A 20,420-nucleotide genomic window follows, 5' to 3' on the forward strand; every position below is an offset into this window, starting at 1 on the left:
TAAATTTATTTTTCGCAACATTTTAATTTCGCCTAAAAACCATTTTATATGATTACAACCACTACTAGAAGAGAAGAAAATGTTTGTGAAAGAAACTTTTTGTGGAAGAAAGTTTTGCGATTCAGCGTTAGTGTAAAATATTTGCGGAAATATTTTGTGAATTTTCCAAAAACCTAAAAAACACAATTTTTTTCCATTATTTTTTGTTTTTGTCCATCATAGTCATAAAAGATTGGTGTTGAGTTGTCATCAACAAGGCTTGTTTTTCTTGTGCAAAGTGGAGGTAGAAATAGAGAAGATTGAACTCATCTCAGTGCGAATTCTACAAAAAAAACGTAATTTTTCAGCGGACCGTTGGTTTATATGTAAAAAAACGTGATTTTCAAAGAAAACACGAATATTCTAGTCCAGGATTTGTTTCAACTTCGCCAGCCAAAATTTGCAAAAGTAGTAGAAATACAACACAAACAAGAATTATGCATGCATGTGGTGATAAAGCATGAGGAATTTACAGCTCTGTATATCTAGCTGGCTTTCTTATACTTGTTGCTAAAACATGACCAGGAGCAAAAATATTTGCACAATTAATTTGCCAGTATTTGTAATAACTAGTCGTTAGCCCGTGGAAATATCCTCGGGTTCGCTCGTCCTTTTTATACTTGCGCAGCTAAGCTACTATTTTGCGTGACAGACGGGCAGACGTATGCTGGTATTATAATATAGACTAGTTGTTAGCCCGTGGAAAAATCCACGGGTTCGCCCGTCAATTATTTACCCGTCGCAACAAAGTGGATAAAAATATATCGCATTTGATATTCGTGTTTCCGTAACATCATTTTCTAACTCAGCAGGGGGTCCGCGCAGAGACAGACAGACGGAATACGGCTATTATTAAAGAGATAGTTTACCAGTATTGCACAAAAACGTTTAATCAATGGTTTTGCAAATTTGCTTTAGCGTTAGTTTCAGTTCTAACACCGAACCTAGGAGAGATAGAGAGGGGGATGAGATGGAATACGAGGAAAAACCGAAGGAGGAGAATATATTTAAAAGAAAGAATAGCTAGCTATAGCAGCCAAGTAAATTTGAAGCTGCTATATCTAGCATGTATATTATGCATAGCTATATCTAGCAAGTAAAAACGCCCAAGCAGGAGAATAAAGACAACGCCCGATTTAAACTTTTTAGCTTGTTACCAAAACAAACCGGCCACTTGGTTCACTTCACATATTATTTGGTTTAGCTCTCAGAAAACTTGGCTTACTTCACATAATATTTGGTTTAGTTCTCAAACAACTTGGTTTACTCCACATAATATTTGGTTTATTTAGACAATTTAGTTACAAAATTCTCAAATGACTGATCTAATTCTAAGATGATTTGGTTTAGTTTTTGAACGACTTGGATTAATTAAAAAATAAAACTTAGATGCGTGTAAGAGAAAAAGAGATGAGTAATCCGGACGTCATGTCTGTGATTAAGTCAAGGTTATTTTGCTAAGCTTAAGAACTCACATGCACTTGTTTTGTAACAAAATTAACACAACATCGCTTCTTTTGGCTTAAACTCTTCTCCTTCTCTCTCTCTCGATATAAAAAATCACTGCAAAATTTACGTCTTTGTGCTTATACTTTTGATGTGAGAAAACACATTCCAGACAGTTTATTTTCGCAAATCGCTAAAGCAGTTTTCTTATGGAGTTTAATGTCGCTTGTGGGAAACTTTGCTAACTTCTGCGCCATTCAATTCCACGAATTGCAGCAAAAAATCACCAAAAAATTGTTTCCCCAAAATCTTGGTTTAGAATAAGATATAAAAACCAAATAGGTCAACCTACGTAAAATCTTTCGGTCAACTTGGTTTAAATGTTAACTCAATTTACAACAATGTTGAAAATCGAAACCTGTTTCAGGTTAAAAATATATATATTTTAAAACAAGTAATTACAAAGACAATGCTTTGACGTGGTAAGGCTCGTTTTCCTCAGTTTGTTAATTGATTCAGTGTTAATCTTCTTTTTAAGGTACCAATTACTGTCTGAATTTTTGATCAAACATCCATATCATAACGTTTTTGCTGCTATGACTCCTATAATGTTAAAGATAAATATGGTTATTACGGAATCATAAGAAGAAACAAAGAAATTAGAAACAACAACAAATAAATAAAGAAGTAAACAAATAAACAAATCAATATATTTGAAGAAACAAATATATGAAGTACGGCACACATAAAAATGTTCTTCTTTAATAAGGCAATTTTAGAATATTCACCTAGCAAGGTCCCGATGTTTGCATCTTAATGGTCCAATTGTGTTTGCAAGATTCAGTTAGTAATTCGCACATGTTGTAAGTCTTGCCATTTGATCCACATACAATCCTTTTTTTCGCGTTCTCACCGCATTGATAGTCACAAGGATCTAAACAAAGAATAAAAATTGAGACCAATAAATTACAGGAAGTGTTAACGTCCTTGGGGATTTAATCCTAACGACTGGCTCTTTCTCACTTCTGACGGTAACTATGTTTGTCGTCAGAGATACGTATAGTATTGCGCTAACTGGCTTGCCTGGCACACAAGCGGTTAACGGTTAGGAGATGGCACCAATTGGTGCTACATTTAAAGTGCGCCGGAGTGGGACTCGAACTTGAAATTCTGGGCTTGCGGGTGAGAAAAGAAAAAAAAAACTAAACCGTGCCTCAAAAGAAGACGTGAAAATTCGAAATTTTGTGTTTCTGGCAAATGCATCATCGTATTTTTAAAAAATTTTCAAAAAGAGTATGTATTTCACTTCACGACGAACGACATGACTTTACTTTGTGTTCTTATTCATACAGTTTCAATCCTTGACCTTTGTCTTTTCGAAAACAAGAATTAAAATGCTTTTAAAAAGTTAATTTCTAAAGTTAGTGTATGGTAATTAAGCAGACGTTTGGTTTTGATTGGCGAACAGGTTATTGTTTTAGCTGGACGGGGTAACAACGGACTGTTTCCTGTGCTTTTTTATTTAAATCGACGTTACAATGAAGATTTTTCGGGAAAGGATATTACGCCTATATTGATATACAACGTGGTTTTCCTGTACTAAGCGCTCAGCCCGGTGTCACGTTTAATTTTTGAACTTTCACAGAAACTTTTCCCGCTAATTAAAACAATGTTGCTCGATTGTTTTTGCTTTAACGGGGTAAAAGCAAGTTGAAAACTTTGTTTTTACCACGTTAAAAATGCTCTTTCTACAGAATATAATTGCTGACTGATTGTGTAGCTGAACAGGGTAACAACGGTCTGCTTTTTATGTTTTTATTTAAACTGAAGTTAGAATGTAGCTGTTTGGAAAAGAGTATTACGCCTATGGGGATATACGACACGGTGTACCTGTACTAAGCGCTCAGTCTAGTGTTAACGATGGGCTGGTTGTTTCCGGTATTTTTATTTAACGTTATACAAACTATCGTACCTATTTTTTTTGTCATTGTAATTTTAGTCGTCGTCGTTGTTGTTGTAGGCGTCGTCTTCAGTGGCGTAGTTGTTGCTATTGACGACATCGACAGTGTAGCTGTTGAAGTTTTCTTTTTCTTTTTATTGAGAGGCGCTGCGTACACAGAAACCAGTAAAATACTTAGTGCTACAACCAGCAGAAACTTTAAATCCATTTTTTAAATTCACCAAGGTTATGGTATCAACTATCTTCAATGATGATGATTTTATATTTGAGCAAACCACTCTGCACGTCTACTATTTATAAAAATAAATAAATGATCGAAATAAAATTTTGACGTCAAACAATCTCTTATTGTGATTCGTTGTTACCAACAGTCGTTACAGTCGCATGCATAAAGTGTCATTAACATCTCTCCTCTGTTGATGTTTCTTATATCGCAATGTTTACTTAGCAAAAAAAGATCACAAAATTCTTTATTTAAAAAATATTATATTATAAAACAAAACACAGTTTTGTTTTTCTTTTTAATTTTTCGGAACGTCACGTGATTCTCAAGACGTTTCTTTTTAGGCATAACGTTAGTGGTAAAAGGGCACGTGAAAGGAGGGAGAACAACATTTAATGACACGAGTATAAGCACCTCCCAGTGTCGTTAAAATGTGAAATTTCCATATTTGTCATTTCACTTGGATTTATGATGATAACACGAATTACGTAAGCAGTGATATAAAGTTCAGATTTTATGACGACGGTTCCCTTTTTATTGTAACTAGGATGCAACTGGTTTCTAACAACAAATTGTTTCCATGTAAACATCCTTAACATCATTTTGAAAAGTTGTGTCATAAAATTTCACCAAGGAGGGGTTTCACAAAACAAGTTGTTCTTCTTGACATTTCTGGTATCTTGATATTCTTAATTTCCAAAATTATCCTCTAAATTCTCATAGACAAACACACTCGGTGTTAATAAATTAATAAATAAATATAAATAATAATAATAATAATAATAATAACAACAAGTGTGATTGTGATCAGAAAAAATTCATAGCTTTATTTACAGAATATACAAGATTCGAGTTTTCCGTTCACGATTCGATTCAAGTTTTCTGTTCAAAATTCCATTTAAGGTTTCCCGCTTTTGGTTTTTAACAGGAATTAATGTTGTTACAACACAGAAAGTACAACGCTTTAAACCATGTTAAGGCGTAGGAACAAAAACTGTTGATGTAGGATAGGTGTAGCTTAAATGGCTGTCTCGCTTATAAAGTACGTCTCCATACAGTGTACGTCTCCATACAAAGTACGTCTCTCTACAGAGTACGTTTCCATACCAGAGTACGTCTCCACACGAAGCATGGCTTCTTATAGCTATGCTTTTACAGAGTATAACTTCGTAAGCTTTCTGTGAGAATGTCAAAATTCATTTTTTCTATAAGTATAAGCGAAAATTCGCCAAGCTAAATGGCGGTAATTTGTGCCAACATTTTCACACGAGACCGCAACTTTTAAATTATGAAACTTGAAAAGAAATTTATGTTTGAGTTCCCTTTTAGTCATAGAGAAACTATGATATAATCTCACGGATGATTATAACCTGAACGTATTGGTTACTTTATTACTGATAAAGTAAATCTTATTCTCAATCTCAAGCAAATTACAAGAAACAGAAAAGAGGGACTGGGGAAAAGAATAATGCCCCATATACTTGTGAAAAATTGGCTGTGCGATATATAAAAAAATTTTTGACTTAAAATATGTTTGTGTTTTAATGAGTTATAGCGAGTAACATCTGCTTATTATTAAATGATGTGAACAGCAGATTATTATGACTAACATCGAAATTTTAAGTATAGTCATTTTTATCAAAATAGTAAATATTGATTTGCAGACTCCTATATTTTAATTATCCTTCAGTTTAGACAAAGGTGTTCTAACTAACATAACTCTAAGAACCTTTCACATTAAAAAAACTTCATCGCCGCTTGAAAAGATTTTTAATACTTCGCAAACTTTGTTTTTTTAAAGAATTACATAACTTATTGACATTACTCATATATATCGTTCGTTTGTAAACAAAAAAAACGCAATGCTAACTTAAAAAACATATAACTACTTAAACGATTTATGACACCGACAATAAAAAATAATTTATCAGCCAATGATATTTTACCAAAATCACAACGACCAATGACGGCAAGTTTTGGTATAAATATAAAATTCCGTGTGCAAGTATATTTTTGACAATATCAATTTTTCTGAAGTAAAGTCTAGCGATGAAACTCGTCATTTTTATCTTACTTGTGGTCTGTTTAGCAGAAGCAGAAGCGAATCAAGGTTTCAACCTATTTTTTGTTGCCTCTTTTCCTTTTTCATTACTTAGAGAGTTTATTGGCGGTTATAATAAACAAAATATAAAACTGTGAGTTTGATCATGTGGGTTATAAGATATCAAACCTTATTCATCACATCGCCATTATTTCTTAATGTTTAGAACTTCTCAATTTTTACTAGCTAAAATATCTTCTTACAGTTACTTTTCTTTTCCCGGCATGCTCTTGTTGGATTTAATTAGACAGTTTTTTCAAGTCTATGATGTAGCTTTTCTATATACTATTCTTTATCCATAGATTGTACGCAGATCTTAAATAGTTCTTGTTCAAATGGTGGTACAGCTGTATGCGGAAGAGATGAGTATGGTGATTTGGAAGAGTATGATAACTTTTGCTTTCTAAAGCAAGAAGAATGCAGGCAGGGAATCACCATAACTGTCGTTAAACTGGGAACTTGCTGTAAGAACACATTTTAATTATGGCTCGTCTATTTTATTTATTTTTTTTATTTCGATAGTGGTCCCATTCTGTAGTTTTAAAATTATCAAAATAAAAGGAGGTGAGGAATTTTGATTTAGGAATAAATTAGTGCAGGAAAATGAAATATATTAAATACAATGCTTCATTCATTTTTGTTCTTGTTTTTTGTTTTTTCTTCAAACTTGTGCAAACATAGTAATACGTCCGGAAGATTTGTGTTTCTTGTCATTTCCTGACAAACTTATATCCTTTCCAAACAAATCTGTCAGAAAAGAATCATTCACCCTTCATCACTTTTTTTGTCTCGCTTATCTTTTTGTCTCAGTTGCTACATAAAAAAATGTAGCACGTCTTTTCACAATTCTAACGTATTTTTATTTTGTATTTTAGAACTTGATGCGAAGATGTAAATAAATACAAACAAAATCTTGTATATACATGATATTAAAAATTAAAATAAATTTGTCAAAAAAACTGTCTGGTGTGTTTCCTTCTGACGTGTTTTACATAATTAGTCTTTTTTGAATACATGTCGAATTTGATATGTTCTGTAAATTATCGCTAGAGTATTTTATTTCAGCTGCTCTATTTAGCCAATAGAAATAAATAAATAAAGACTGACCGATTAGATACCACATACGTCGCGCATCACACATTGGTATGCACGGAAAGATGAAGTTTGCTTTGGTTTCACTTCTACTATTTATTTGTGCTGCTTATACGCATGCACAGTCTGGTAAGCGATCATTTTTTAAATTATGTGCCGCTAACTTGACGACCTACATAAAAGTCCAATAGATTTATAGCTAGTATAAAATTCTTATGATCAAGATACAAGAAAATATTTTTCTTTGAATCATGTTTACCTCTGTAACAAGATCTTAAGTTATTTAATTTTATATATCATACGATCCCTTCCTTCGTCAATTTTTTTGTGTGACTAGATTTTGTTGTTCTTCCTAAATTCGACGAGTAACGGATAATTCTAATAACATTTCCGATATACAGTTAACTTCCGGTAACTCGAAATTCCAAGGGACCGAGGAAAATAGTTGGACTTAACGAGTGTTCGAGTTACACGAGTTAAGTCAAATTTAGTCTGAAATGTTATCATAGTTTGAGTTAAAGCTATTTTTTCAAGAGGTGGGACAATAGTTATTAGAAAAGGCGCAATCTTGTCTCTTGTAAATTGAATTTTCCTTGACAGACAACATCGTTTATCTAAATTACATTAAGAGTTAATAAAAAACTATTAAAAGTAGTTAGCTTTAGGTTTAACGAATATTCGAGTTGTCCGATGTTCGAGTTACCAAGAGGCAACTGTATTTCTTAGAAGGCTTTCCATTTGTTTACGCCTTGACGTGTGGGGATTATGTGAAGTTGTAGCAAAGTTGATGAAAAACAAAATTAATCTTAACTATGGTTTCATTATTATTTTTATACCTCAAGATAGTAATCGGGGTATAGCATGCTTACTGTGTCCGCCATTCTAAAATATTGTTCTGTTATTTTGATAATTTTTAAGTGTATCTAAACTTGTAAGGTTTTTTTTTCACTTTTATAATTTTTTTATACATATCACAAAAATCGCTGGTTTTGTTTACAAAGTACTCAAATTTTTACATCTTTAATTTACATATCTTTAAATTTATTTATTTAGGTTTTGTAAATACTCGTTGTAATTCTATCTGCACAGTCTCCTTCTTAAAACATCCTGTCTTTATCATAAACCCCTTGTGATAACGCATCCAGGGTCCTTAATCCATGACAATTTTTTTCTACCACTTTTAGAACAAATAATATTATAAAATGTGACTAGCTAGCAATGTTTTTTTTAATAACTTTTTAGGCCTTTTTATTTACACTTCTCATTTTAGTATACTTCTTCTCTCAAACCACTCAAAGTAAACTCGACTGCCCTAATGTTTTTCATTCTATTTGTTAAAAATTCAAAGTTAAAAATTTTGTTTTTTTGGCTAGATCTACTACCGGTTATTCGCGGTAGTACTTCACTAAACAAGGCTCGTTTCATAATCCTTGTGTACACTAACGGTAATGAATACGTAAATATTTTTCGTCTAGATTGCACAGCGGACTGTGGGAGCTCTTATATACCCTTATGCGGAAGTGATGGACACACACATAACAACTATTGCGAGTTGCTAAAGGCTGCTTGTAAAACAGGCACTGGTATCACTGTACAAAATCTTGGTTCATGTACGTATTTATTTTAAAATATTCTTTAAGCACTTTAGGCTTACAAATTATTTGCAGAAGTTATAAATTTCCAGAAGTATAACGTTTTATGAAGAATTTTGTTTTATAATATCAAATCTTTATCTATCGCCCAGGAATTTATAGCTATTAGGTCAAAAATCAGAAAAGGAGTGTTAAAATTAATGTAAACCCTGTGATGCATTTTCGAGACCGTAGCCCAAGAATAATTTTTTTGCTTATGTTCTATATTGTGTACGTGTTGGTTAGAAATTTGACATATTTTAGTACAATTGCATATGAAGTAGTTGTTTCTAAGTGTTGCAATATACAATACACTGTTCATTTGGTAATGAAGACAATAAAGAAATATTTTTTAATGTCATAGAATATTTGCCTCTGGAAAATTTACACATTAGATGTTAGATATGCCTCTTGATAATTACCCTTAAGTTGACTACCATCTATAACAGATAATGTTTATTTGTGCTGTTTTCTATGTCAAACATCTCTATATAAGAAAAAGGTTCAAGATAGAAGCCAGTAGGTACCCTTGAAGAAAAATAGGAACATTTTTTATGATTTTTTGACAAAGTTGTTCTTGATGACGAAATTTTATCGTACCCAGGGAGGTCGGGGACCTATCATAATTATCCGCAGAGTCATTATCCAAGGTGGGAAAAGGCAGCTTTCATTTTACCCTCACTATTTTGTAAAAGAAACTGACGGAAAGCGATTTTTTTAAAAAAAAAAACATCACATGTCAAATAAAAATGGATAAAAGCTGTGTGTGTACTTTGTTGAACTTTTGAAATGTAAATATAACTATTTTAACCAGCATCCTTGTAACTTTGTATAGCTATATCCTCTTATTTTTACAATATTTTGGTTTTACACTAATAAAAAAACGGTTGATCAGTAAAAAAAGTCGTCCTTGAATTAGCCAGAAAATCCTTTCTTTGTTATGTTTCTTCACACGAGCTCGTAGAAAGAAGCGTGGCGAGAGGGGGGTTTCCTGGCTATTCCTAAATTCCACTTGCTTCTAATCGAAGCCGCATTTTTCTCGTATTGCATTGCAGTATTTGCAGTTCTATATCTTCTTTAACACACACACGCACATACACTTAAAAAATAGTTCGTGCCTCTCACAATACAACTGCTTTGTTTGTTGTTAGCTTTCATGGTACGGGATTTAAATACTCTTTTGTATGTGTAACTATGGAAATTTAAATTTAAAACCGTAACGAATTGCAGGAAGACAATGGAATGAACTGAAATTATTTTTACTTTGTATTTTAGGTCCTTGATAGATGACAAAATTGGTATGATGTATCGTGTAAAATGAAATAAAACTTCGTTGTAAACTTTCAGCCTTTTCTTGTGCACTACGTTCATTTATTTATTTTACCCATTTTTTTTTATTTTTTTTTTTTTTTTTTTTACTTTCTTAGTCTGCTTTTCAATTTTATTGTGTTAAAGAAGATTGATTTGGTACCTAATCATTTAATCAAGAAGGAAATGCATAGCTTTATTTCAAAACAGAAAAATGTTAGTAAAAAGGATATTCAGTAAACGGGAAATTTAATATTTAATAATAATAGAAGCATATGCTCCAGCTGGAGCCATGTTAACAATTTTCTAGTTGAATATTCTAGTTGAGACATGTCAGCTAATTTCGAAGTTAGCCACCACAAGTAATTGCATAGGTTATTTCTATATTAGACTTTTTGAACTTGTCAATGCTCAGAATTTTGGAGCCTTCGTGAATCCTGGCGTAAATTATTATTAAATTAATTATTTATTAAACGTAAATATGCTTGAGGATGCGACTAGTAACTTTTTAACGCTGTCTACCTGGCTTACGTGTCCAAAAGTAGCAACTTTGCAGTCTGTTAGAGCGTTGACCGTGTTTGACTTTTGTCCATATTTGAAAAATGAAGATAAACTGCCTTCGTCTCAAGATTACAGCTCCGACTTTTTACAGTCTCGTGATTTGTTATCAGAACTTTTGGTTAACCAGATTAAAAGGGTGTGTGGACTTTTTTGTTTATTCGTACTTTTATAAGAATAAAATAGAATTCTTGGATAGCATGATATACTGTATCAATTGCTGTTCAAAAAATATAGCCAGAGTAAAAATATAGCTCTGTGATTTACCAAACATGTCCAAAATGCAGTATAAAGCCACGCGCCATCATTTTCTGTTTAATTGCGTACGCGTAACAAGGGTTAAGTGCTTAAATGGGGTGACTTATGTTAGAGTAATTCTGCCAAAAACTTTATAACATTTTCTGATTTGTGTCATAGCAACAGGAAATTTTAGGGTCGTATATATTTTGTTTTATTTCGTGAAATTTTATTGATCTTATCAAAAGTTATGTGCATGCGTAATTTTTTGTACATAGCTTCTTTAGGAGATATAAAGGGGAACTCCAGTGAGACCTGGATAGCTCCAAAAGTCTCAGCCTCAAAACTTAATACTTCTTAGCAGTTTACCTAAAACATTTATTAATTTCTCTTAGGGGCTGTTCATATGGAGGCAAGCTGCCCGGTTGACCGAGCTGCCTTGCTTAGGCGAGATCTCGCCATGCTTTAGAGAACCTTATAAAAAATGCATGTGCTCATATAAGAAGCGAAGCAGCCCGCCTTGCCGAGATCTCGGTTGTTTCAACCATAATCTTGGCAGGGCGGGATGGAATTTTTCAATGTCACAGCACCAGCCCGGCTACCCGAGCTGACGGACTTTATTTTTGAGCATGATCAATATTATTTTATTTGCAGAAGCATTATTTTTTTCTGTACAGAAATGCCAAAAAATTATTGAAGGTTATACCTTTTTTGTCAACTATTGGTGAAAATAATATTTATATCATATGCATGGCAACAATAAATATATAAAAACACTTCAGAAGAATAACTTTATCATCAAATTTTATTGTTGTACAAATATCGTTGTATTGACAAATAAAGCATTATTTGTAGCATTCTCATGAATTACATTTTTTAAGAATCTCTGTAATTTAAAATTCCTTTAAAACGCAATATAAAATATATGAACAAACTTTCGTGACTATTTACAGCCCGCCTAACCGGGTCAGCTCACCCCATATAAAAGTAACAAAATATCAGCCCGCCTAACTGAGTCAGCCTGGTTAACCCGGTCAGCTCGCCTCAGATAAACAGCCCCCTTAATGATACCCGTATTCCGTAGGTCGTGCTAAACCACATGCATAGAAAGGGCAAATGCTATATAATTTTGTAAACTATGTTTACCACGTGCGCGTATTAACCAATATACTTTGAGATTTCTTCAAGGATGCAGAAAACCTAAATGGCGAAACAACTTGTAAGCAATATATCCAGACGTGCAACATGGTTATTCTGTACAACGCGGTAGACTCAGTAATGTTTATAACAGAAAAACTTTAAAACAAACTTCTGTGGGTTTTTTTAATATCTGACCAAAAAACATTCCTTCTACTTTCAGAAAAACCAATCTAGTATCCAAAAGTCGCTAGATTTGAAGATATAGCCTTTCGTCAAAACGGTAAATAAGACCATCTGTCCTACGGGTGGCGGGAATATAAGAGTTAAACCAAGTTGCGGGAGCCCATTTTTTTAAAAAGGACAGTACAACTAAAAGGGCTTAATGGTACAGAAGATTGCGTAATAGTATAGCCACAAAGCACTTGTGCCACGATTAAATTGTGAACTTTCACTGAAACCCCAAACAGGAAAATGTACGGAGCGGTTTCCCTGCACCCTGCATTTAACGTCGTTCAACGCAGAATCACCCAACGAAATAAAAACTTGTATCCGCACTCGAAATAAACAGAATGTTTACACTCCAATTATTGCGTTGAGATTTGACACATTGATATTTTCAGGGGCATCTTAAATTAGAAAAGCGCATGTAGAAAAAATGGTATCAAGATTCATACCTTTAGGGAAAAAGGCACGAAAAAGATCAATATAGGATAAAGTTATCTTTTCAAAAAATGTTTTACTGAGAAAATACGGAACAGAAATATATTTTATAAAAAGAAGAAAAAAAGAAACTTCATTCTCAATAACATACCGAAAAGTAAAAAATCATCCTCCAGAATTTGACCCAAATTATTTCAGTTTCTTAATAATTGTCACCGTAAAAACAGAAATAACTGTTCTGAAATTTTAAGCATCAAGAGAAGTCTATTTTATTCGCGATTTGTTTTATAAAACACAAGTAATAAAAATTAAATGTTGATTTCAAATTACAAACTTATTATATAATTTATAAATATTTACCATATTACAACAAGACCTGTTCCTAAACGAAGTCTTTAACAACAATGATAGCCAGCACCTTGACATTTTCGTGTGTGTGTTTGAATGCAAACAAAATAGATCATAAATATATCTGTTCTCTTTAAAAAAAATGTTTAATAAAAATGTTTTCTCCAACCCTCAATAATAGCATCGTCAGGTGGACACGTGGTGCTGAATGCTGGATCCTCTAAAGCGTCATCCATGTATTTCTTTAGATCTGTAAGATAATCTGGGATTTCAAAGTTTTTGTACTTTTTTAAAGCAACTTTGACATGTTGCAATTTTGGAAGAATGTCACAATCCGGATGTTTCAACTCATCACCATCTAAAAACTTTCCAGGTGAGTTTACAGATCCAAGAAAGTTATTTATTTTCTTTAACTCGTCTACCAATGAATTCTGAAGCTTTTCGTCGAGGCTTGGGTCGCGATTTCGCAAGCAACCAGAAAATCTAAAGAGAGATTTATATGCGTTATTCTTGTGAAAACAACAAAATTAAACTATATACATCGCAGACATGATTATGAAAACTGTCCATTATATACAGAAGAATAAAAAAGAATTGCTTGTTGCAGTTTGACTGTCCTTTGCCGTCTCTTTTTTGTATGTTATTGTCATAAAAATCACAAAGGTATAATTTCGCGGGTTGGTAATGCGGACTTTTTTTTAAAAGGGATTAAACCTTATATTTTAATACATATCTTATTTATATTATATTTTTTGGTGAAATAAAGGTTAAAAGGAAAACGTTCAAGTGCAAGAAAATAAATACAGGGGATGTATTTTCGCGAAAGCTAAAAGTAGTCAGCAAAAAATGTTCACCAATAAATTTTGATAGTGTGTCAGCTTGTTCAATTTAGTAAAGGAAATATACCTTGGAAATAGATTTCCTCCAACTTTGTTTGCCATTTCGTTTTCGCTTTTTAAAACCGGTTCCGGCCATTCTTTATCTATGTAGTATGCGATATCGTTAGGGTTGTACACAACATATTCCCCATGTTTTAAAACTGGAACCTTGATGGGAACACCTGCTTCTTGGCAAAACGTTTTAAATGCTTGTGGGATAGGGTGGAAATGAACAGGAATGTAACTACCAGCTATTTCCTTTAGTTTTAGAATCATCATAATACGATGACTGAATGGACAATCTCCAACGCCCTTTCCATCTTTGGCATTTGCCTACAAATAAAAAAACACTGCTTTGAAAACACTGATTGGTTGAAAAATTGTGAATGACATTTCAATTTCAAGTTTTGTCGAGAGCAGAATTATTGCTGGCCCAAAAAAAATTGTGCAAACATAAGGACATTAACATTGGTTATATCATTTGTGGACTCGAGAAAAGCCACCAACTAAAAGCATGCAAAAAAGTATACTTTCAAACAACATGTGTCTTAGCACTAACAGGTCTTTAGAGAAAGGAAACAAGTTATTGTATACAACTTATTCTCCTCATAGAAACAGGGACAAGAGCAATGACATTCTCAGTTTGACAAGGCAAAGTTGAAAGCCTGTTTTTTAGGTGATTTATTGTATTTGCAGAGAGACTTGTTTTACGTATATACTATATTGCAACAAGAAAGCCATTACATATATCATCGATTCTAATAGTTTTGTTTTATATTGTCAAATCATTTTGTTAAGTATATAACTAGCATATTTAGAAAGAAAAGAAAAACTTATAGTTAAATATCTTTGTTTTTGTTCTTCATTACCTTTGTCATTTTATACAAAATTGTAATTTTAAAATGTATGCATTATAAAACATTTTCGCGTTTTTTTGCCACTTTCCTGAAAGTAAGACTGACATGAAGATCCCTGTAAGTTCATCCCATGCAAAATAGCCTAGGGAGCCGAATCAGGAATTAAATTGAATGTTTTTTCATGTATTTTTCTTTCAGTCTGCATCTATATTATTGGGTTTTGATATTTTTTTCTAATTAAACAATTTTTTAATGAGAAGATAGATAGATAGATGTGTATATTTTACATGGCTAGCCTCACAAATATCGAGGGATATACCCTGTCTATTATTTCCAGGAGGGGCCATGGCTTAGATGGAGAGTCCTAGAGTATTTAATGCTCATTTTGAGCTAAGAAAAAAGTTATGTTTGATACAAACAAATCTGTTTTATTTTCTAATGAAAAGAAAAAAGTCATGTTTGATGTAAACAAATCTGTTTTATTTGTCAAAATTCTAAATATACAGTGAAAAAATTGCACAGAAACCAAAGATTATTTTAAGCGAAATAGATTTAATCACTCATTCATAATGCTTGAAAAACATATATACATAGCTATATACTCTATGATATCATTTTGTATAACTAAAAGATCAACAGACTAATTAACTTTGAACTGTGATGATAATAACATAACACTAATTATTTTTTTTACAGGAAGCTAAATGAATGAAACCCATTAGGGTTATCCTAAAGGTTTGAATCAGGAAATTATGAAGCTAAGGTTGTGAAAAGAATGTAAAATCCATAAAAAGAAAAAAAGAAGAGCTAGCTACATGAAAAAAAAAACAAAGCTGAAGAAATAATCACAATGATTTACTTTGTGATTTTGTACATAAATGTCGATAGGATAATTATAATTAACTCATTTCACTTTTTAAAAGCACATTAAAAAAATAATGTAAATCTAAAACGTTGTTTAAAACAGGTAAAAATATGGCTTACCCAGGCAGCTGTGTAAAATTATAAAAAGCCAGGATAAAATTCTTGCCTTAAACTTTAAATGTTTAAAGTCGTGTAAAAATACTTTAGCTCAATTTCAAAAAATGTAAACTATAGCTATAGCTAGCTAGCTAGCAGTTTAAATCTTATAATTAATAGTACACTATTAAAGACGTAAGAATACCTTTATGTACAACTCAACAGAATCTGTGGCCATATCCTTTAATGCGTAAAACAGCAAGTAAGTGACCAGCACGCTCTATGATATCGATTCGATCTGACGAGTAGAACAAGACAAGTGCCTTTCCCACTTTTTCACTACTTCTCCGGAAAACATAAACTAGAACTTAACATATCCATAGCGTGAAATGGTGGAGATAATAAAGTTTTAAGGCTAACCTCTCCTTATAAGGAAATATTTTATAAAAATTAACTTCTCTCTTATAATACAACGACGATGCAGAGATAAACATAATATTACGGTGAAGATGGCGGAACGAGAAGTGACATATGCCTGCAGGACAAACAGAAAATTTGCTTATGAAATAAAACGTAGTCGGATGACTTCGCACCCTTTTCTCATTTTTTACGTTGTAATGCATTTTTTAACAAACACTGCTCTTGCAAAAGAGAATAATAGCACCATAATGTCCAATAAGGTGCTTTCAACACCAGAAGGAAAATCATTTCATGTCCCTTCAAAAAACATTGTCACTACATATTCAAAGCAGGAATTTGACTCTGTACAAGTATTTTCAAGTGAAAATACTAACGTCATAACGTCATCAAAGAGTTTGGCTTATGATAAATCCTTACATACCTCTCTAATGTCAAAAAATACGAACACAAAATTTTCTATGAAAATCCAGACAAGTTTAAATGCAAGTACTTTGATTGTAAAAAATAGCTCATCCACCTCTTTAACTTCTTCTCAAGTACATTCTACTACTGTTAAAACAAGAAGTACTAACTTAACATCAAGATTGTTGAAATCAAGCAATGAAGTCTTAATTTCAACTCCATTATGTCCTTCCGTAATATACTCTGGAATATGTACACCTGCATTGGTAATATCTACAGTATATTCAATACGCAATGTTACATCTACATCCTATATCACCAAAACTACCAAACTTGCAAGTCTTCCTGTGTTTAGTACAAGCATTTTAGAATCATCAATTCAGTCTTCTTATGGCAGTTCTGCCCTGGAAAAAACTTCTATTCATGTAAAGAATTTGTCCACTGCAGCTACAGTGGTTTTTAGCAGTGCAATTATTATTGTTCCACCTATCCAACAATGTGATGTAGCTATAACAAGATTTTCTGGTGCAATAAGTAATTTAACTGACTGTTTATTGATGCATTTGCATCCAATGAGGCCATGTTATAGCTGTTCTGTTTATTATGATGAGTTACAAAACTTGCATACATTGTTATTCACAAAATGCAAAGATGTACTTGTAACTGATTTTAATGCTCAATATCAAGTTATACCAAAAATGTTTGAATCCCAGGTTCAAACTTGGAATGCTTTAGGCTGTAAAAGTAAGTATATATAATTTAATGTCAGGCATAACGTATGCTTTATTTACTGCCTAAAGGAATACAGTGCAAAAATAAAAGCATGTGAATAAAAAAATTGCAGAACATGTCAGTGCAAATTTGGATAATTTATACAAATGTAGCAATGTTTCCAACTATTTTGTTTTCTTTTTTAGGAAGAATATTTACACTATGCATAGATTGTATATGTGACAAGAAAACTACTTAATGTATTAGTTTTCCCTGAGAAGAATTTTTACTATAATTTCTTGTTTCTTATAGAATGTTACTTACAAGATTCGTCAGATCATGATGGTGCTAGAATGAGTCCTCTTTTTATAGAATTTCTTCATCTTTATAATAAAACAATGGACTGCTTCGCTAATAACACCGTTATGAACACTGTTGTAAGTGAATCTTCTGAGGACGCAGAAAAAGTTTTTAGAGGATTTTTTCTTGTAAATCAGGGCTCATCTTTACAATTAATTGTACAAATTTGCATGAAATTGTGTTTCTTAAAGAATGAGTAAACCACTACCAAATTAAGTAAAAATAATATTCAACTTTGGAGTCAGCCTGCTGTGTATTCTTGTACAGTCACCTATTAAAAATGCTAAAATCCTTTGAAATTTGAAAATCACAAAAAATGTATTTTTTTGCAGGCTTCCTGACAGGAATATTTAAATTTACATAAAATATACATACTATACATATTATAAATTATTACTTTTGCTTTATATTTGTTGTCGATCTTAATTAGTATTTTGATTATTGTATAAATCAACATCAAATAAAAAGAACATAAAATAAAATAAAAGAAAAAAACCTCTGTCTTCCATGTATAATTTTCATAGTCCTGACAACAAATTAACTCATTAAATTTATTACTATCCTTTATTACAATCCTTTTTAATCTAAATTTTAACTCTAAAATGATGAGAAAAAGGCCTTTATTTATACCCTCAAATCCTTTAATTTTGAGGAGAAAATTGTGTGTTCATCTTGTACTATAGTATTGAGTTTGGTCGTTTTTCGATTTTTTTCCCTAGTAAAAAAGGCTTTTCCATGATAATATATTAAAATATCAAATTTATCCTTAGTTTATTTTTAGCGTTTATAGGAGGTAAATGGAGATTTCATGATTTATGTTTTATTTCAATGTTTATATTTTCATTTAAAATTTCATCACTAATTTCTGTATTTTTTCTTAGAATAATGTGTTTCATAATGGTTCTAAAATTCAAGGAAAAAACACCACAAAGGTTTGCAGTAACTGTGCGAACCTGTATAAAGAAATGCAGGAGAACTATAAATATTATGAGGATAGTGAGGAAGAAACTGGAACAAAATGGTGTGCTGATATAAATGTATCAGTAAGTTGCTTGAAATTGTTGTTATTACAGTAGTGAACCAGCTAATGCATTTTATGTCGCCAGAGGTGATTATCAATGCAGTTTCATATAAACTTCAAAAAAAATTCACCCATGTATTTTAATCTTCAACACTGACAGTGGAGTATAAGGTCACTTTTACCAACGTTAAAAGTCAAATTGATGTTGGTTTGAAGGGGCGCTATTGGAGTATTATCTTGACAATAAAAAAAATTGAATTAGAAAGATTCTGACGTGACAATCATAAGACTCTTCTCCATCCGTTATTTCCCTGGTTTATCTTTTGTATTGATACATCGATAAATTTTAATTTACTTTACATTTGTTAAAACCTTAAAATTTTAGATCATCCAATTTGTTTGTTAAACACAATCTTATCTATAGGTGAACAACACGCGCCATTTATGGAGTAACACGTACCAGTGTGGAACAAAGACAAAGGATTTAGAATCTATTATTGCGTTGACATGTTTCTTTTGCTTCTTGCCTATCGTCTTCTATGTCGGTGCCAAGCTGCATTCTGACGTTAAGGAGAGGAAAAGTGGTAAGCAAAGTTAGATATTAAAGAGCGGTGAATAATATTTGTTCCATGTCCAGCCTCCTGTAAAGTAAAAGCAGGATTTAAAAGTTGACTTTCTTTTAGTTTCATTTTTCAAGTCATGTTTACAAATACAGTTGCCATGTAAGCAACTGCCAGCACTTCCACATTGGCATATTTTGTGTTTTAATAAGGATTAAAAGTACTTCTTAAAAAAATTTTTTTGGAGTAATCTTATTTTTGTCTCGCCACGCTAGAAGTCTTTTTTGTGCATAAAAAGGATGTATCCCATTTGTTAATCTAACAGCAGTACTAGAAAAAGATAATACCCTAAATAAAAAAATACTTTCTAGGAAAAAATTGTTTCGTAGAATTGAATTGTATATATGTATATAAATTTTTTCTTCAGCAAATCGATATATTGATTCTGATTAAGAAATGAAATCCGCTTCTGCAGCTTCCTGTTGTTAACCTATTGGCGAAGTAGAGTTGGTTGTGTGCTGATCTGGAACAAAATCTTTTCGATGTTCACATATATGTCTTACATATCATTTTTATGAAATGTATCAATAAAAGTGCCTAATTTGAAAGCTCTTGTTTCTGGTGTTCTCCATTAGTGTCGGTGACAAGTCTTCAATCTCACAATCAACTTTTTATCCATCGAAGTCAAATTCAGTTACAATCTGCTGGAAGTTCTTTCCTGTTTCGTGAATTTTAAACGACGACTGCTTGTGGATTTTATATTCATGTAGTCTGATATCCAAATATAAAATATAATTTAAAAAGTCAATATAGATTTAAAAAGAAAATCCTTTTTATAGATTTTATATGAAATGCGTTTTTCGTTATTATTTCTTAGAAGGATACCTTATGTAATTTTTGTCTTTTGATACATAGATTTATTTAAGCGATATGTCTGAAAATACAAAACTATTTTCAGTTCATTACCAGAGATGGTGATAGTGAGGTCCAACTTTCCTAAGAGGCTACCGCCTGCCCGTGTAGCTATCGATCGTAGTTGTAGTGGCATATTCCCTATTTTTGTCCCGTACGCATAACACAGTTCACTTCTTAATCACAGCTGGGTAATGTAAATTATAATTTTTTTATTTTTTTAAAGTAAAAATATATACAGAATCTTTTTGGTACTTTGTGTTTTGTACTGTTCTACAACTGTTCAACGTAGAATTATAGTTTATTTAATTCAATGATTGTTCTATTTTAATGTGATGTCTTGAGAAAGAGAATCTTCAGCTTATTCGCGAGTTGTATGTCTAGTTTTCTTCCGATTCTAAAGTTGACGGAACTATACTGGCAAGAAATTTTGGAAAGGACGGAAATTGAATAATTTCGCGGCAAATTAATTTTCTTCGGTGATTTAAAAAATGTTCGAAATCTTTATGTAAAACAGGTGTTTACATTGAAAGAGTATTTGAAGACAAAGTTTTTAGAATTTCGCAGTTAATAAAATGCACTAATATTACGTGGTA

At 32.1% G+C, this 20,420-nt stretch overlaps 3 protein-coding genes and 1 long non-coding RNA gene across 4 annotated transcripts; 2 read left to right on the plus strand and 2 right to left on the minus strand.

The window, feature by feature from the left end:
* Positions 1 to 1,889: 1,889 nt before the first annotated feature.
* Positions 1,890 to 3,737, minus strand: LOC130645538 (uncharacterized). The gene is made up of 3 exons (XM_057451557.1): positions 3,458 to 3,737; positions 2,274 to 2,419; positions 1,890 to 2,088 (listed from the first exon to the last, which is right to left on the minus strand). The coding sequence occupies exons 1-2, from the start codon at positions 3,651 to 3,653 to the stop codon at positions 2,274 to 2,276; spliced, it is 342 nt and encodes a 113-aa protein (XP_057307540.1). The 5' UTR covers positions 3,654 to 3,737; the 3' UTR covers positions 1,890 to 2,088.
* Positions 3,738 to 5,617: 1,880 nt separating this feature from the next.
* LOC130645541 (uncharacterized) lies at positions 5,618 to 9,832 on the plus strand. Its single transcript, XR_008982714.1, has 5 exons — positions 5,618 to 5,778; positions 6,072 to 6,233; positions 6,645 to 6,990; positions 8,337 to 8,471; positions 9,768 to 9,832. It is a non-coding gene; the product is annotated as an uncharacterized LOC130645541 (long non-coding RNA).
* A 2,609-nt stretch (positions 9,833 to 12,441) lies between these two features.
* Positions 12,442 to 15,817, minus strand: LOC130645540 (chloride intracellular channel protein 1-like). The gene is made up of 3 exons (XM_057451559.1): positions 15,644 to 15,817; positions 13,650 to 13,954; positions 12,442 to 13,226 (listed from the first exon to the last, which is right to left on the minus strand). Exons 1-3 carry the CDS (start codon positions 15,674 to 15,676, stop codon positions 12,890 to 12,892), a joined length of 675 nt encoding a protein of 224 aa, XP_057307542.1. The 5' UTR covers positions 15,677 to 15,817; the 3' UTR covers positions 12,442 to 12,889.
* A 129-nt stretch (positions 15,818 to 15,946) lies between these two features.
* On the plus strand, positions 15,947 to 20,188 carry LOC130645539 (uncharacterized). Its single transcript, XM_057451558.1, has 5 exons — positions 15,947 to 17,004; positions 17,284 to 17,408; positions 18,213 to 18,374; positions 18,777 to 18,936; positions 19,340 to 20,188. Exons 1-5 carry the CDS (start codon positions 15,948 to 15,950, stop codon positions 19,363 to 19,365), a joined length of 1,530 nt encoding a protein of 509 aa, XP_057307541.1. The 5' UTR covers position 15,947; the 3' UTR covers positions 19,366 to 20,188.
* The last annotated feature ends 232 nt before the right edge of the window (positions 20,189 to 20,420 follow it).

The sequence above is a fragment of the Hydractinia symbiolongicarpus genome, chromosome 5 (genome assembly GCF_029227915.1).
Source record: "Hydractinia symbiolongicarpus strain clone_291-10 chromosome 5, HSymV2.1, whole genome shotgun sequence".
Classification (NCBI taxonomy): Eukaryota; Metazoa; Cnidaria; class Hydrozoa; order Anthoathecata; family Hydractiniidae; genus Hydractinia; species Hydractinia symbiolongicarpus.

What these genes read in the sequence shown, in the direction of transcription:
- LOC130645539 (XM_057451558.1), top strand. Translation starts at nt 15,948, where the DNA reads ATGGCGGAACGAGAAGTGACATATGCCTGCAGGACAAACAGAAAATTT. An exon ending in GAATGCTTTAGGCTGTAAAA is followed by an intron (nt 17,005 to 17,283) that starts GTAAGTATATAT and finishes TGTTTCTTATAG; the next exon opens with AATGTTACTTACAAGATTCG. An exon ending in GTGCTGATATAAATGTATCA is followed by an intron (nt 18,375 to 18,776) that starts GTAAGTTGCTTG and finishes TCTTATCTATAG; the next exon opens with GTGAACAACACGCGCCATTT.
- LOC130645540 (XM_057451559.1), bottom strand. Translation starts at nt 15,676, where the DNA reads ATGGCCACAGATTCTGTTGAGTTGTACATAAAG. An exon ending in CTGTTGAGTTGTACATAAAG is followed by an intron (nt 13,955 to 15,643) that starts GTATTCTTACGT and finishes TTTTATTTGTAG; the next exon opens with GCAAATGCCAAAGATGGAAA. An exon ending in GGAGGAAATCTATTTCCAAG is followed by an intron (nt 13,227 to 13,649) that starts GTATATTTCCTT and finishes ATCTCTCTTTAG; the next exon opens with ATTTTCTGGTTGCTTGCGAA.
- LOC130645538 (XM_057451557.1), bottom strand. Translation starts at nt 3,653, where the DNA reads ATGGATTTAAAGTTTCTGCTGGTTGTAGCACTAAGTATTTTACTGGTT. An exon ending in TACAATGACAAAAAAAATAG is followed by an intron (nt 2,420 to 3,457) that starts GTACGATAGTTT and finishes TTCTTTGTTTAG; the next exon opens with ATCCTTGTGACTATCAATGC.